The 16338-nt window shown below is 32.3% G+C and overlaps 1 protein-coding gene across 1 annotated transcript; it reads left to right on the forward strand.

Moving 5' to 3' along the window:
• The first annotated feature begins 428 nt into the window (after window positions 1–428).
• LOC111370193 (zinc finger MYM-type protein 1-like) lies at window positions 429–2534 on the forward strand. The gene is made up of 5 exons (XM_022991883.1): window positions 429–455; window positions 571–619; window positions 813–1782; window positions 1871–2103; window positions 2170–2534. Exons 1-5 carry the CDS (start codon window positions 429–431, stop codon window positions 2532–2534), a joined length of 1644 nt encoding a protein of 547 aa, XP_022847651.1.
• The last annotated feature ends 13804 nt before the right edge of the window (window positions 2535–16338 follow it).

The raw sequence follows: 16338 nt of genomic DNA on the forward strand, positions 1-16338 counted from the left end.
CATAAGCCCAATGGGAATCCATTATCCACTCCAATCCAATTTATCCAATTCCTAAGACCAATCCATTATCCACTCTCCACTCCACTCTACTCCCCGTCTCCCCTGTCTCCGGTCTCCCAACTCTCACTCTCCCCAGCGGCCAGTCCCTAGTCTCCATCAATTTCTTCCCAAACAGCAGCGGCGCAGGCGACAGGCGCGAAGGGCGAAGCCTTCCTTTTCCAAATTTCCACCGATTTCTGCACTACAGCGTCAACACCTTCGTGTTCCACTTTCGCCTTTCGGTAAGTTAATTTTGTAGGGTTTGGATAAACACATTAAATGAAATTGGATGAACACATTAAATGAAATCTTCATTATTCTGATTCACTGTCACTGACTCACACTCACTGATTTGGTGTGAATCGTATGATTGTATGAACTATGAAATAATGGAAGTATCAAGTATGGACTGTATGGTATGGAATTGGTTTTTTACGATTTGGGAAAAATCATTTAAATTATTAATTATAGACTTATAGTTCCAAATTAAAATTTTTCACTGCAGTGACTACTATGTACTGAGCTCAGTAGCTCACTGCTGCAATGCTGCTGGAAGTTCCTGGAGGCTGGAAATTTAGAAGTTAGACCTCAATTCCAATTCCAATTCCAAGTAAGTAATGGCTGGCTTTCTCTAACTTGGGGATTTAGAATTGTTTATGGAATTCAATTAATTGTTGTTTATTATCAATTTAGTGTTATGTTTTGATGAAAACTGATATATGTTATTTATTTATTGATATGTGATTCTGTGTTGAATTTATTTTTCTTAACAGTCATGGAGAAATATTTTAAACGAAAATTCGAATGTTCAAGTGGAGAGCAAATTAATTCTGAAACGAGAGTTCAAAAAAAACAAGATGGCCAAGAAGAAATAGAATCAAATGTTGGGAGTCAAAGAGATGTTTGGGATAAAATTGATTTAGCAGAATTACCTTCGGATCCTGGATTAAGAAGTCCAATTGCGAATTACAATGTTAATGTTCAGGATGAAATCCGAAGAGCATACATACAAAAGGGTCCATGTCAGCCTCGAAATCACTTATGTCCACAGAAAGAATTTGGAGATCCGTCATTAAGAAGATTTAAAACTTCGTGGTTTAATGACTTTCCTGATTGGTTGGAATACAGTATATCAAAAGATGCCATATTTTGCTTTTATTGTTATCTTTTCAAACCAAATAGTGAAGAACATGGTGGTGGTGATTCTTTTATTGATGGAGGATTCTCAAATTGGAAAAAGAAAGAAAGGCTTCAAATTCATGTCGGGAAAAGTAGTAATGCACACAATCGAGCTCGGATTAAGTATGAGGCTTTTGTGAATCAGAAACAAAATATTGATTGTGTTCTCTTTAAGAAGTCGAAAAAAACAAAAGATGAGTATCGAATTCGTTTGAATGCGTCAATTGATTGTGTTCGATTGCTTCTACGACAAGGGCTTTCGTTTCGTGGACATGATGAATCAGAAAATTCAAGAAATCAAGGAAATTTTCTTGAATTTTTGCAGTGGTTATGTGATCATAATAAAGAGACTAAGGATGTTTGTTTGAGTAATGCTCTCGAAAACCTTCAGTTAACATCACCTAAAATTCAAAAGGACATTGCGAGTGGTATTGCATTTGAAACATTTGATGTTATTATGAGGGATATTGGTGATAGGTTATTTTCCATTCTTGTTGATGAATCAGTGGGAGCAAATGTCCGTTGTTCTACGTTATGTGAATCAGAAAGGACAAGTAACAGAATGTTTTATTGGAGTAGAACATGTCTCTAGTACCACAGCTCTTTCACTTAGGGATTCTATTGATCACTTATTCTCTTGATTTAACTTAAGTATATCTAGTTTAAGAGGTCAAGGTTATGACGGGGCAAGCAACATGCGAGGTGAGCACAATGGTCTTAAAGCACTTATTTTGAAAGAGAACCCAAGTGCTTTTTATATACACTGTTTTGCTCATCAACTACAACTAGCTCTTGTAGCTGTGGCAAGCAAGCATGCAAAAATTGAAACATTCTTTAGTTTAGTGAATAACGTGGTAAATGTTGTTGGTGGATCGGCTAAGCAATGTGATCTTTTCGAGAGAAGAAGAGGCTTGAAGTTGTTGAATCATTAAATCTTGGTGAAATCTCAAGTGGAAAGGGGCCTTAATCAAGAAATTACTCTTAAGCGACCTGGTGATACTCGTTGGGGCTCTCACTATAATTCTTTACTTAACTTGATTATCATGTTTTCTGCTACAGTTGATGTCGTTGAGATGATTGCCACTGATGATACTAGTTATGGAAAGCGAGGGAAAGCACGTATTTTGTTGGGATCTATGTTGACATTTGATTTTGTATTCAGTTTGCATCTCATGAAAAAGGTATTGGGTATTTCAGATGAATTGTCAAAATCATTACAAAGGAGAGATCAAGATATTGTCAACGCTATAAAATTAGTGAAAATAAGTAAAGAACGATTTCAAGCAATGGGGACAATGAATGGGAATCATTTTTAACAACAGTTTCCTGCTTTTGCGAAAGGTACAATATTGATGTTCCCAATATGGACGATATGTTTATACCTCTAGGCCGTCCACGGTGTAACACTCAAGAAATTACAAATCTACATCATTTTCGTGTAGATTTCTTCTATGCTATCATCGATATGCAAATTCAAGAGTTGAATGATCGTTTCTCTGAGGTAAATAGTGACTTACTCCTTTGTGTTGCATGCTTGTTTTCGGATAATTCATTCTCTACTTTCAACAAGGATAAGTTAATTCAATTGTGTGAGTATTGTCTCAAAGATTTTAAACCAATAGAGATCTTGGCACTTGAAGAGCAAATTCAGACGTATATTATTGATATGCGCTCTCACAAAGATTTTGAAGGGTTACAAGGCCTTAATGATCTTGCAGAAATCTTGGTTGTGACGAAAAAACATGAGGTGTACCCATTAGTTTACAGGCTTGTAACATTGGTGTTAATTCTTCCAGTTGCAACTGCTGTGGTAGAAAGAGTATTTTCTGCAATGAAGATTGTCAAGAATCGACTACGTAATCGAATGCGAGATCAATGGTTAAGTGATAGTTTGGTTGGATATATTGAGAGCGATGTACTTGACGATATTGATAACGATGTAATTATACGACGTTTTCAAAGTATGAAAACGCATAGGCTACAATTGTAGTAGCATATGAATTTATTTTTGTTAATGATACGTTGTTCGAAAAAAATTCATTTTTGACCCCACAATCCGAAGTCTCTGGGTCCACCACTGATTAGCGTAATGAAAATAATGATCAAAGTTAATTTAATAGTCAATTATCTATATAGAAAAAATAATTCGTTAATGATTCCAAATGATCTAGAGTTACCCTCTTTTTATTTTCAAACAATTCTTGTGCTTCCGTGCAAAAAATAATAGTTATTTGTTATATATATATATATATATATATATATATATGGATAATTTACTATATAAAAGTCCTATTTTCTTTTCTAAATCTTTGATAAAATGTCTAGCATAATTTGATATGCCTAGAAAGGTGTGTATTTCTTAGTTTCTTCAATTTTATTTGAAAAATGTAAAATTTTCTGTACTCTGTGTGGTTGTAGCTGTATCTTTCCTTCTCCTAAAATTATTGCTAAAAATTCAATTTTTGTTTATTTATTTCCATCTTCTTTTTACTTATAATTAAACCATTTTCTATAATTTTATTCAAAGTTATCTCTAGATGTTTCGTATGTTCTTTACAATCTTTACTATGTACTAGAATATCATCTATATACATACAAACAAATGGAAGAGAAAATACTATCCATTTTTCTTTGAAAAATAGAAGTGTTCTAATAGGGTAGTAAAAGCTATCCAATGGATAGAATCTTTTGCCATTTTTATTTGCCAAAATTCAAATTTACAATCAAATTCAGAAAATATCTTACTATTTTGAATTTTATTTATTAACATATCTTTATCTAGTATTTTTATATCCATCTTCTATGATATTATCATTTAATCTTTTATAATTTATAGTCATTCTTGCTTTTCATTTTTTTATTTCACTACGATTTCTAACCATAAAAGCTACTGATCTATGTTGACCACTAGATGGTCTTATTACTTTTTAATATAATAACTCTTTAAACTGTGTATTAAAATATTCTATATCTTGATTTATATGTTTTTATTTCTGTTGTTCTAATTTTTATATTTTCATTTATGATTTCTAATTTAGCTTCTATTTTATTTTTATTTTTTATCTTAGTCTATACTATCTATTTTATTTATTAACTAATTCTAAAATTTAGTCTATACTATCTATCTTAGAAGATGTCTTGTTAAAGATCATTAATTCACTATTTCTTGGTATGAAATCAGTTTTAAAGTTTCTAAAGATAAATTATCAAAAAATTCTAAATTATCCAAATTTTCTTCAAATTTTGTGTGTTTGTGAATATAAAGGTTTACCACGCTTAGTTCGCAACTCTGATGATTCTATAGCATTAATAATAGAAGTATCTTTTCCAAAATTTATAACATCACGAGTAATTGTTAAAATTCCATTTCTACTTAGCAAGAATTTTATACTTATAACAAATTCATCTTTTATTAATGCGCTAACTAATGTAGTTGTTAAATTATACGGTCTTTCTTGAAATTTAATCTTACAATCATCAAAAAATCTTTCTCCGAATCCCATTTTACTATCATCCGTTTGACTTCCTCTTATTTCATATTCTAATTTTTGTCTACAATCTTCCGGCACTAAATCTTTTCTAATTGTGTTAATGTGCAACCTGTGTCTATTGAAGCTATCAAATTTAGTTTTATCATTTTATTTATCTGTACTTCTATAGGTATTTTAAGAGTTTTTATTGTCTTTACTTTAGATATTTGACAAATTATCTCTTTTTTATTTTCTATTTTTAAATAATTATTTTTTGTGTAATTAGACTACTGTTCTTCTATTTCTAGATTTCTGATCATATATTGTATTTCTTCTAATATTTCATATATTTTATCTATTCTATTATATGTATCTATTATTTTATTTTCTAATCGTTCTATACTTTCACTATAGTCTTTTTTTTATTATTATTATTATTTATTCTTTAATTCCTAAAAAATTATTATATTGGATTTCTAGACAATTTTTTCATTGATTTCTATTTTTATGTCCTGAGTATGTTTTGCATATCTTACATTTATCCATCATTGATCATTGTCCCCTAATCCATTCGTGAATACATTATTGTTCTATATTCATCATCTTTGTATTGAGTATTGAAAATTCTAGCTCTTCTACATTATCATGACTATCTTCAGACCTACTTGTTATTTCTAAATTATCTAATTCTTTGTTTGTATAAATACTATATACTGAACTATAAGATTCATTATCAGATAATTCTATAATGTTACATTGTATTTCTTCATTTATAATAGATTTACTGTATTTTCTTTATTATTATACTTATTAGGGAATTTGTTTGCAAAATGTCTATAACGTTTGCAGTCCTTTTTAGTTTTTGGCTTTCTAATATATCAATTATAATTAGATTTTTTATTTTTATAGTATGTCATACTTGGTCTAATACTATATCTTTTTCTATCTTGATATTGTTTTCTATATTTATGTTTTTTTATCCTTTTGAAAAACTTTTTCTTTCTTCGTCTATAATCATAGGTATGTGGTGTATATAGATCTGAGCAATAAGAATAATTTAATTTCTTTATTTGCTTTCTAACTATTTCTTCTATATAATATTCTTTTAGTTTATCAGTTATGAATTTTATGGTGGCACTAATAGTTATTTCTCTTGTTAGGTTTAACTCTACATCTTTTCTAATCTTATCATTCCATGGTGGTGGTATCTTTATATATAATCTTTCATGTATAGGATAATCTAATGCAAATCCTGATGCGCTTGCTAATCTTTCAAAGTCTAACAAAAAATAGTTGTATAAATTTCATATTACTAATACCTAATTTTTCTAAGTCTTCTAATGCTTTATTTTGTTCATAGGTATTATCTCTACTAAGATCAGAACCTATAGTTAATTCTCTAATAAAACTTGTAAAATTCGTAGTATTATCTCCTCCAACCATTCTTAATCTAATTTCGTCTAGTTTTAGTCTTTTTGCTGTAACGTATACATCTAAAGTTGTCTTTCCTAAATAAGTTTCTAAGTACGCCCACATTTCTTCTACTGTAATTTGTATAGGTACACTAATATATGCCCTAATTACAGAATTTTCGAATTTTGTTATAGTACTAGGTCCATCTTGAGGTTTACAATTTTTTAACTCTAAAATTAATCATCTTTTACTTGCTAATGGTAAACTACTTCCTTCTTCTGTTTGTCTTTTTCCTAATTTTTATATTTTTTATCAGTCCATTCAAAGTCTCTTGTCAAGGAAAAATGATATTTGCCTCCTATCTCATATTCTGTATTCATGAGTTCCTTTCTTTTTCCAAATTCTTGATCTATTTCCATTTTAACTCTTTTGCTAGTTTCTTTCATCTGGGTTTCTATGTCTACTAAATCTTTTTCTATTAACGTTCTAGTTTCTATTTCTCTAGCTTTCTAAGATTTCTATAACATTCCATATCTGTATATCCAAATTTTTTTCCATCGTCCTCGCTTTCATCTAAAACATTGATCTCATCTTCACTTTCGTGGTCCTCTATTTCAAAATATCCACATTGTCCTTCATTTTCTTCTTCATTATACTTTATATGTTCTGCCTGATAATTATTGTTTTCAAATCTAATATTTAAAGTTCCATTAGTACTTTGTACATAATATTATCTTCTGGTACTTTGCTGAGATAGCCTTTATAGCTTTTTGTCCTAATAATGTAATTATTTGATTATTTTCTAATTTATAATTAGTAGTACTATTTTCACTAAGTTTTTCTATGAATCCTATACAAATTAATAAATTATCCTAATCTCTTCTCATTTGATATATTTTACTCTTTATCCCTATTTTAATGTCTTTATAAAAAAATGTTCTTATTACATAATTTGGCGCAAAATATACTGTTCATCCTTTGTTATTCATATATAATTCTATGCTTCCTAATAATCCCATGTTCTATATCTGTGAATCTGCTATCATATAAATGTATTAATACTTTAGCTCTTAAATTTCTCTAGAAGCCTTTTTGCTCCTATTAATAATAATCCTAAACGAGTCTGTTGAAGATTTTTATTAACAATTTCTTTATAAGATTCTTTTTCTATTAAATTTAGGAATGTAAATTAATCTTCATATGTACAAGAAACATATCTTTCTCCATAATGCTGATATATTAAAGATTTTCTAAATAAATTTCCTTTTTTATATACGTCTAAAGTTTTTACTAATTTTATTTTATTTTATTTTTTCTAAACGTTTTTATCTATTTTTCTATATCTATTAGAGATTCTAATCTTGTTTCAGAATCTGTTTTTCTATTTAGGTAGTGTTTGATTCACCCAATTCCATGAAAATGGGTTCCCATTTTCCACCCAAAATGTAGTGTTTAATTCACAAGATTTTTCATGGAATTGGTTTCTAGCCTTTATTGAAAGTTGTACTATATGGTGAGAATTGGAATTCCCGGCTACTGTAGCGATTTTTTTTATTATTATTTTTAGGCAATGGAAACCAATTCTAAGAATTACTGTAAAAAAATATTTCTCTTTCATTGATAATTTTCACATAAAATAAAACCAAACGAACACTAAAAAATAGATGACTTTCTTCAATTTATTTATTTATTATTATTATTATTATTTTGCTTTTTGGCGATGGAAACCGATGTTATCCCCAATACCAGTAAATTCTATCATTTTAATTGACAATTTTCATGTAAAACAAAGTCAAACGAATATCAAAAAATACTTTTATTTCAATATTTTCCACGTGGAAAATTATATCAATCAAACACAATAATTTACAATTCCCAGAAAAACGATTCTAGGCAATTTAATTCTCTGAAATTCGTTTTCCACCCATTTCAATTTCATATTTGCAATCAAACGGACCCTTAATATTCTTAGTAAAGGATTAACAACTAATTTATTACTACTAGTTACAATTTGTTTTCCTTTATCATTACATATAGATTCACTTAGTGTTCTTAAATCTACTAGGTTCTTTAGTCTTATATAAGTCTAATTCTGCTAGTTTATTTATTATATTATCTAAATCTTCTTTAGTATCTATTGACTTTTCTTTTTCTAATGCCCTAACTCTACTTTCCAATTTTTCTAAGTTTGGACTAGTATTTGTTTCTCCTAATTATTAAATTTTATTTTTAGTATTTCGGTATTTTGGTTTTTAATATATTCTAGATTACTTTCTAGAGTCTTTACATTTGTATTTATATTTTCTAATAAAGTTTCTACCTTTTTATTTGAATTGTTCCTTTTTAAATTTTCTCCTATATTTACGAGTAAACCTACAATACTATTTAGCTGTTTATCCTCAGAGTGTAAAAGATGCATGAAAATTTTATGAAAATTACAAATCAAAGAAGTTGCATCTAAAGTATCTTTTCTTTTAAAATTTCCTTAGATTTTGAAATTTAAGTAATCTAGTCTTTTCGTAAGCTAATTATCTTTTAGATTAGCAAATAGCTCTGATACCAATTCGACAGCAAGATTTTATAGTAAGAAAAAACCTACATGCCAATTAAATTCTGTTTGAAAAATCTGGGCAAAAAGTCTTATTTTATTTATTTATAGTAAAATTTTCTACGTAGAAAATGATGGAAAGTCTTTGTGCAAGTTTGAAAAAATCTTTAAATGAAATGAAAAAATCTATCTACTAATTAAGAGAAAGTGACAAATCTTCTTACCATTTAATTAAGAGTGAAAAAAAAGTCTTGTAACCAATTTCAAATTACGTGACCAAATTCGAAAATCTTCTAATCAGTTCCAAAAAGTCTACTGAGATCCAATATTTTTAGGCCATTACAATCGTATTGTTTTTAAGCTCCAATATTTTTATGCCATTAGATTATTATACTTCATCTACTTTGTTTTGTTGATCAGTAGAAAGTCTATAAAGATCCAATATTTTTAGGCCACTACAATCGTATTGTTTTTAAGATCCAATATTTTTATGCCATTAGATAATTACACTTCATCTACTTTACTTTGTTGATCAATAGACTTTTTGAAACTGGTTGGAAGATTTTCTAATTTGGTCACATAATTTGAAATTGGTTAAAGGACTTTTTTCACTCTCACTTAATCAATTGGTAAGAAGATTTATCGCTTTCTCTAGATAGATTTTCTCATTTCATTTAAAGAGTTTTTCAAACTTGCACAAAAACAATCCATCAGTTTCTATGTAGAAAACTTTACTATAAATTAATAAAATAGGGCAAAATTTTCAAATAGAATTTAATTGGCACATAGACTTTTTCTTACTACAAAATCTTGCTGCAAAATGTTGTCATCAAATTGGTATCAGAGCTATTTTCTAGTGTAAAACATAATTATTTTATGAAAAGTGCAGATTACTTAAATTTAGATCTTAGAAACAATGATTGTAATGACCTAAAAATATAGGATCTTAGTAGATTTTTTGGAACTGGTTAGAAGATTTAATATTTTGGTCACGTAATTTGAAATTGGTTAAAAGACTTTTTTCACTCTCACCTGATTTCGCTCTTAATTAATTAATTTATGAAAAGAGTAGATTATTTAAATTTAGATCTTAAAAACAATATGATTGTAATGGTCTAAAAAAATTGGATCTTATTAGACTTTTTGGAACTGGTTAGAAGATTTTCTAATTTGGTCACGTAAGTTGAAATTGGTTAAAAGACTTCTTACTACAAAATCTTGCTCTAATATCTTGTCGTTGAAGTGGCGTCAGAGCTATTTTCTAGTTTAAAACATAATTAGTTTATGAAAACAATAGATTGCTAAAATTTCAATATAAAAAACAATATGATTGTAATGGCCTACAAATATTGGATCTTAAAAGACTTTTTGGAACTAATTAGAAGATTTTCTAATTGGGTCACGTAATTTGAAATTGGTTAAAAGATTTTTTTCTCTCTCACTTAATTTCACTCATTTAATTAATTGGTAAGAAGAAGATTTCTCACTTTCTCTTGATTAGTAGATAGATTTTTTCATTTCATTTAAACACTTTTTCAAACTTGAACAAAAACTTTCTATCACTTTCTACATAGAAAACTTTACTATAAATAAATAAAATAGGATTTTTTGCCACAGACTTTTCAAACAAAATTTAATTGGCACGTAGACTTTTTCTTACTATAAAATCTTGTCATCGAATTGGTTTCAGAGCTATTTTCTAGTCTAAAATATAATTAGTTTATGAAAAGAGTAGATTAATTAAATTTAGATCTCAAAAACAATACGATTGTAATGGCCTAAAAATATTGGATCTTAGTAGATTTTTTTGGAGGTGGTTAGAAGATTTCTCTAATCTTGTCACGTAATTTGAAATTGGTTAAAAAACTTCTTACTACAAAGTCTTGCTATAAATCTTTCCATCGAATTGGTATCAGTGCTACTTTCTAATCTAAAACATAATTAGTTTTTGAAAAATGTAGATTACTTATATTTAGACCTTAAAAACAATACGATTGTAATGGCCTGAAAAATAGGATCTTAGTAGACTTTTTGGAGGTAGTTAGAAGATTTTCTAATTTGGTTACATAATTCGAAATTGGTTAAAAGACTTCTTACTACAAAATCTTGCTATAAAATTTTGTCATCGAATTGGTATCAAAGCTATTTTCTAGTCTAAAATATAATTAGTTTCTGAAAATAGTAGATTACTTAAATTTAGATCTTAAAAATAATACGATTGTCATGGCCTAAAAATATTGGATCTTAGTAGACTTTTTGGAGTTGGTTAGAAGATTTTCTAATTTGGTCACATAATTTGAAATTGGTTAAAAGACTTCTTGCTACAAAATCTTGCCATCGAATTGGTATCAAAGTTATTTTCTAATCTAAAACATAATTAGTTTTTGAAAAGAGCATATTATTTATATTTAGACCTTAAAAATAATACGATTGTAATGACCTAAAAATATTGGATCTTAGTAAACTTTTTGGAACTGGTTAGAAGATTTTATAATTTGGTCACATAATTTGAAATTGGTTAAAAAACTTTTTTTTCTCACAAAATAAACACTTGCACCTCTACCTACCTTGAATTTTTTTGGATATAAAATAACAAAATATGTAGAAAGCATTTCTTCTTCTCACTCTTGTTATTCCCTTAAACGTAACTTGATATGAAATATATTTTTTGTTAGAAAATAAGAGTAAATTCGGATTTGATGAGGGGTGTAGTGAAAAAATAACCTTCCTCTTTTTGTAACCTTCATTTTTAATGAAAAACTAAATGGTGGAATTGTATTATCATTAAATTTGTTAAATTTGGTCTTTAACTAAGAATTTGAAGAGTTTCTAATGCGTAAAAAATAATTCATATAAAAAATTTTATAAAAACAACTACATGGTGATTCAAATCGGGGTTGCCTATATGAAATACAATGTAGATGACCATTGAGGCAATCCAGTTATTCATTAAATCTTTGTGATTAAATTTATTTAAACTTAATCTCTTATATTGTTGGGCTTTTAATTAACTTATGGCTTGGGCTTTCATAATCTTAAATGGGTTGAGCTTCCATAGCTCGTTTCTTAAATGGGCTAACTCGTGGTGCTAGATCATCAAATGCTCATTAAATCATTCATGTATATATACATGAACATCTTGTTCTGGAGAGATATAAAAAATTAGGATCCCACCACCTATGATGCACTATTGGAGATGACGAGATGGGAAATTATCAACGAAAAATTGATTGACCACGGGAATAGGGCTAATAGGGGCCTCCTACCTCCAAAAAGGCATCACGGAAGAAGATCGATTTGTCGCTTGATAGACTATCAGATGAACTAGGCTGGTAACGAGAATTTGGGACAAGCACTTGTTATCGCCACCTTGAATGCGGTGCCCATATTGGCCTATAAGGATGTTACCCCAGGGATGAATGCACAATAGGTTGGGAATCAACAACAGGCTTTCCGTAGAAGAAGAGGTCGAGGTTGAGGTTCTAGATCTAAACCTAGGCCAAACCCTTCGAATATTACACCTACCATCGTTCATATACATATACACATGACACGACAAACTTTAGGGATATTGCCTGACACCCTAGACGGGTGAACCCTTGAGACGACCGAAGAAATTATTTACCTTAATCGAATAGGCCCCACCTGGTGCGACCAGCAACCTAGGCGTGAAGAGGCCACTCCTTGCCAGCGGGATGTACCCCCATTGATAGAGAGAGTAAAATGTTGAGAGGCCTAGAGAGGGACGAAGATAGCATAGGGGCTATCAAGCTCAACAGGAGAGAATTCCATTCATGAGACAGATACCATATTTAGAGACCCCTATGTTGGCAGTGAAATACGAAACACGCAAAGAAATTATGCTAGGGAGGCAAAGCACCGTCCGTTGACAAGTAACATAGTAGACGGCAATTCCAGGAGAAATCAAGCACTAACAATCATCTTTACTTAGGAAAATGTAGAAGGGGTCCACTTCCCTCATTATAATACACTTGTTGTAAGGGCAGTGGTGGCCCAAAATGGACTCAAATGGATGCTAGTTGATAATAGTAGTTCCATGAACATTCTTTTTGGATCCATATTTGATAAGATGATTCTAAATCACGAGCTAACTCCTACTACCATACCTTTGTATGGATTCACTGGGGACAGCATTACTTCGAGGGAAAGGATCACGCTTGTAGTGGAAATGAGAAAACCATCCCTAACTGTTATAAACTTCATAGAATTCCTAATAGTTGACAGCCAATCAGCTTCTCATGGGGTGCTGGGAAGACTCACCTTGAAAGACTTGGGAATCGTCACCTCCATTCACCGCTTGTGTTTGAAATTTCCAACCGAACATGGGGCGGCAACTATGAAGGGTGACTAGAGAGAAGAGCGAAAGTGCAACCCAAGCTCAGTAAGGAAGGCTGAACTTCACGATGTCAACGTTATAATAGTTAACATGGACATGATGGACGTCCCAAATGAACCAAGCCACGAGCATGAAGCTATTGAAATGATCGAACAGAAATCAAAGAGAAACTCAAACACTTCTTAAGTAGGAACCTTGATGTCTTGCATGGAGGCACGAGGATATGTTAGGCATTGACCTAAGATCAATTGTCACCACCTCAAAATTGATCCTAAAGTGGCCCCAAATAGGTACAAAAGAATAACCCTTAACCCTAAGAGATACAAAACCCTAAAGTAAGGAGTATAAAAGTTGATCAAGAATGGCTTCATCAGGGAGGCTATCTACCCAAAGTGGATCTCCCACCCGGTACTAGTAAAGAAACACAACGAAAAGTAGATGGTATGCATTGATTTTACCAACCTCAATAAAGCATGTCCCAAAGACAGCTTCCCACTTCCTAGGATCGATCAACTAGTGGACTCCACCATTAGTCATGAGTTGTTGAGCTTCATGGACGCCTATTCAGGCTACAAGAGATTTTCATATACCGAGTCGATGAGGAAAGTAGCTCTTTTATCACAAATAGAGGCTTTTACTGCTACAAAATGATGCCCTTCAGTTTGAAAAATACTTGGGCTACTTATTAGAGGCTAGTTAATAAGATGTTTGCTGACCTCATTGACAAAACGATGAAAGTCTACGTGGAAGGCATGCTGGTCAAAAGTTTGAAAGTTGATGACCATGTGACGCACCTGAACGAGACCTTCCAAATTTTGCGAAGATATAAGATGAGGTTAAATCCCCTTAAATTCGCGTTCAAGTTGCATCCGAAAAGTTCTTATGATACATACTCAACCCGAGGGGAATTGAAGCCAATCTCGAGAAAATCCATGCTTTGATTGAGATGAGGTCTCCCTAGAAGTCGAATGAGGTCCAGAATTTAACCTGTTGTGTGGCTACGCTAAGTCGCTTTATCTCGAAGGCCACCGCTCCCATCTTTTAAGGTTTTGAAAGGAGGAAATAAGTTTCAATGGATGGAGAAGTGTGAAGAGGCTTTCCAGAGCCTAAAAAGGCACCTAGGGTAAGCCCCCACTCCTCTCGAAATCCAAGTTTGGGGAATTCCTACAGTTGTACTTGGCCATCTCCAATGAGGCCATTAGTGCGATCCTTATTAAAGAGGAAGGAGCCACCCAACTGCCCATGTACTACACCAGCAAGGCACTTTTGGCACCCAACACTCGATATCCCAACATGGAAAAGTTAGCCTTAGCCTTGATCACAGCATCCAGAAAGTTGAGGCCCTACTTCCAAGCCCACACATTATATGTTCTAACCAACTTCCCTCTAAGGAAAGTACTTCAAAAGCTTGATGCTTTGAGAAGACTATTGAAATGGGTAGTGGAACTAAGCAAATTTGATATTCTCTTCAAGACAAGAGTAACCAATAAAGGCCAAGCCTTAGCCGATTTGTGGCAGAATTTGCCAATGTTCCCGAGGTGAAAGAACTGATGGTACCTGTTGAGCCCTCTACATAGAATCTGTTCGTTGATGGGTCGGCTGGAGACACAAGTTCAGGAACTGGGATGGTCCTAGTGAGCCCTGAAAGTCATAAGTTGAACTTAGAAATGAGGTTCGGATTCAAGGCCATCGATAAGAGCATGGCTTCCTACTTGAGGTTGGTGATGGATTTGCTTCCATTGTTTGAAAAGTTTGAGCTAGTCCAAATTCCATGTGTTGAGAATGCACACGCTGGTGCACTATCTAAGCTTGCTAGCAGTAATGATTCAAAATTGTTAACTGTGGTACCGATTGAGCACCTCTTAAAGCCTTTGATTGCTACCCCTGATGTGATGTGGGTGGTAAGAACTCCCACCTGGATGCAACCCATCATTGCTTATATTAAAGATCAAGTTCTTCCTGACATCAAAGAGGAGGCCTACAAGCTACAAATGAGGTCAGCTCATTTTGTGTTTGTTGATGATGTACTCTATAAGAGGAGCTTCTTATCCCCCCCTCCTCCTCCTCAGATATGTTGGTAGGGAATAAGCTACTTACATACTCCGGGATATCCATGAAGGTGTTTGTGGCAACCACTCAGGAGAACTTGCGTTGGCACGAAAAGTATTAAGATAGGAATACTACTGGCCCACCTTGAAAAAGGATGCCCTTCAGTTTGTACGAAAATGTGACAAATACCAACGTTTCTCACCTATTCAAAGACAGTCTTCACAGGAGTTAACTACAGTATCCAGTCCCTGGCCTTTTGCTAAGTGGGGTGTGGACATCATAGGTCCCCTGCTGAAAGGTTAAAGGAAGTGCAAACTTTGTAATTCTGGCAATAGACTACTTCACGAAGTGGATTGAAGCTAAGCCTCTAGCCAAAATCATAGAAGCAAACACTTCCAAGTTCTTGTTGAAAAAGTATCAAATGTCGGTTGGAAATTTCCCATTCAATCGTCTTTGACAATGGAAGACAATTTGACAACAAGAAGGTTAAGGACCTTTGTGATGATCTATGCATTAAGAAGCACTTCTTCACATATATCATCCCCAAGCCAATGGGCAAGTGGAGGCTACAAACAAGAAAATCAAGCATGTCCTAAAAACAAAGCTGGATATATCTTAGGGGGCATGGTTTGATGAACAACCACAGGTGCTGCGGGCAATTCGAACCACCACCAATACTCCCACAAGGGAGACTCCCTTCTCAATAGCCTATGACATGATGTCATGAGCCCGGTTACGGTTGGACTACCATAGCCACATCACTTGCACTTCAGTGAAGTCACAAATGACGAGCTCAGGATGTGCGAGCTCGATTTTATTGATGAGAAAATGGATGAATCCCAGTCGAGATTGGCAACATATCAATTGAAGTGACCAAGTATGACAATTCAAATGTGAAGAAAAGGTCCTTCCGAGTCAATGACCTAGTGCTTCGGAGAGTGTTCTTATCCTCCAAGGAACCAACATAGGCACTTTGGGTCCAAACAGGGAAGGCCCATACCGACTTAAAGAGAAAATTCGATCCAGTACTTACTGGATCAAAGACTTGGATGGAAGGTACAACCCCAGCCATGGACTGTTGAGCATCTAAGAATTTATTACCAATGAATGTACTACATTGTTGGAAGGTCTTTCCTAGCACTTGTAAGAAATTTCAAACATGAATAAAAAGTTGTTCTTACTAAAGTCATTAAAAATGAGAAAACGTAAATTTGATCAACGTTTGGCTGATTACGCCCAAAGATTAACGAGTTGATTGTAGTACAATTCTGGGGTGTCGTATC

Source organism: Olea europaea, chromosome 21 (assembly GCF_002742605.1).
Source record: "Olea europaea var. sylvestris chromosome 21, O_europaea_v1, whole genome shotgun sequence".
NCBI lineage: Eukaryota > Viridiplantae > Streptophyta > Magnoliopsida > Lamiales > Oleaceae > Olea > Olea europaea.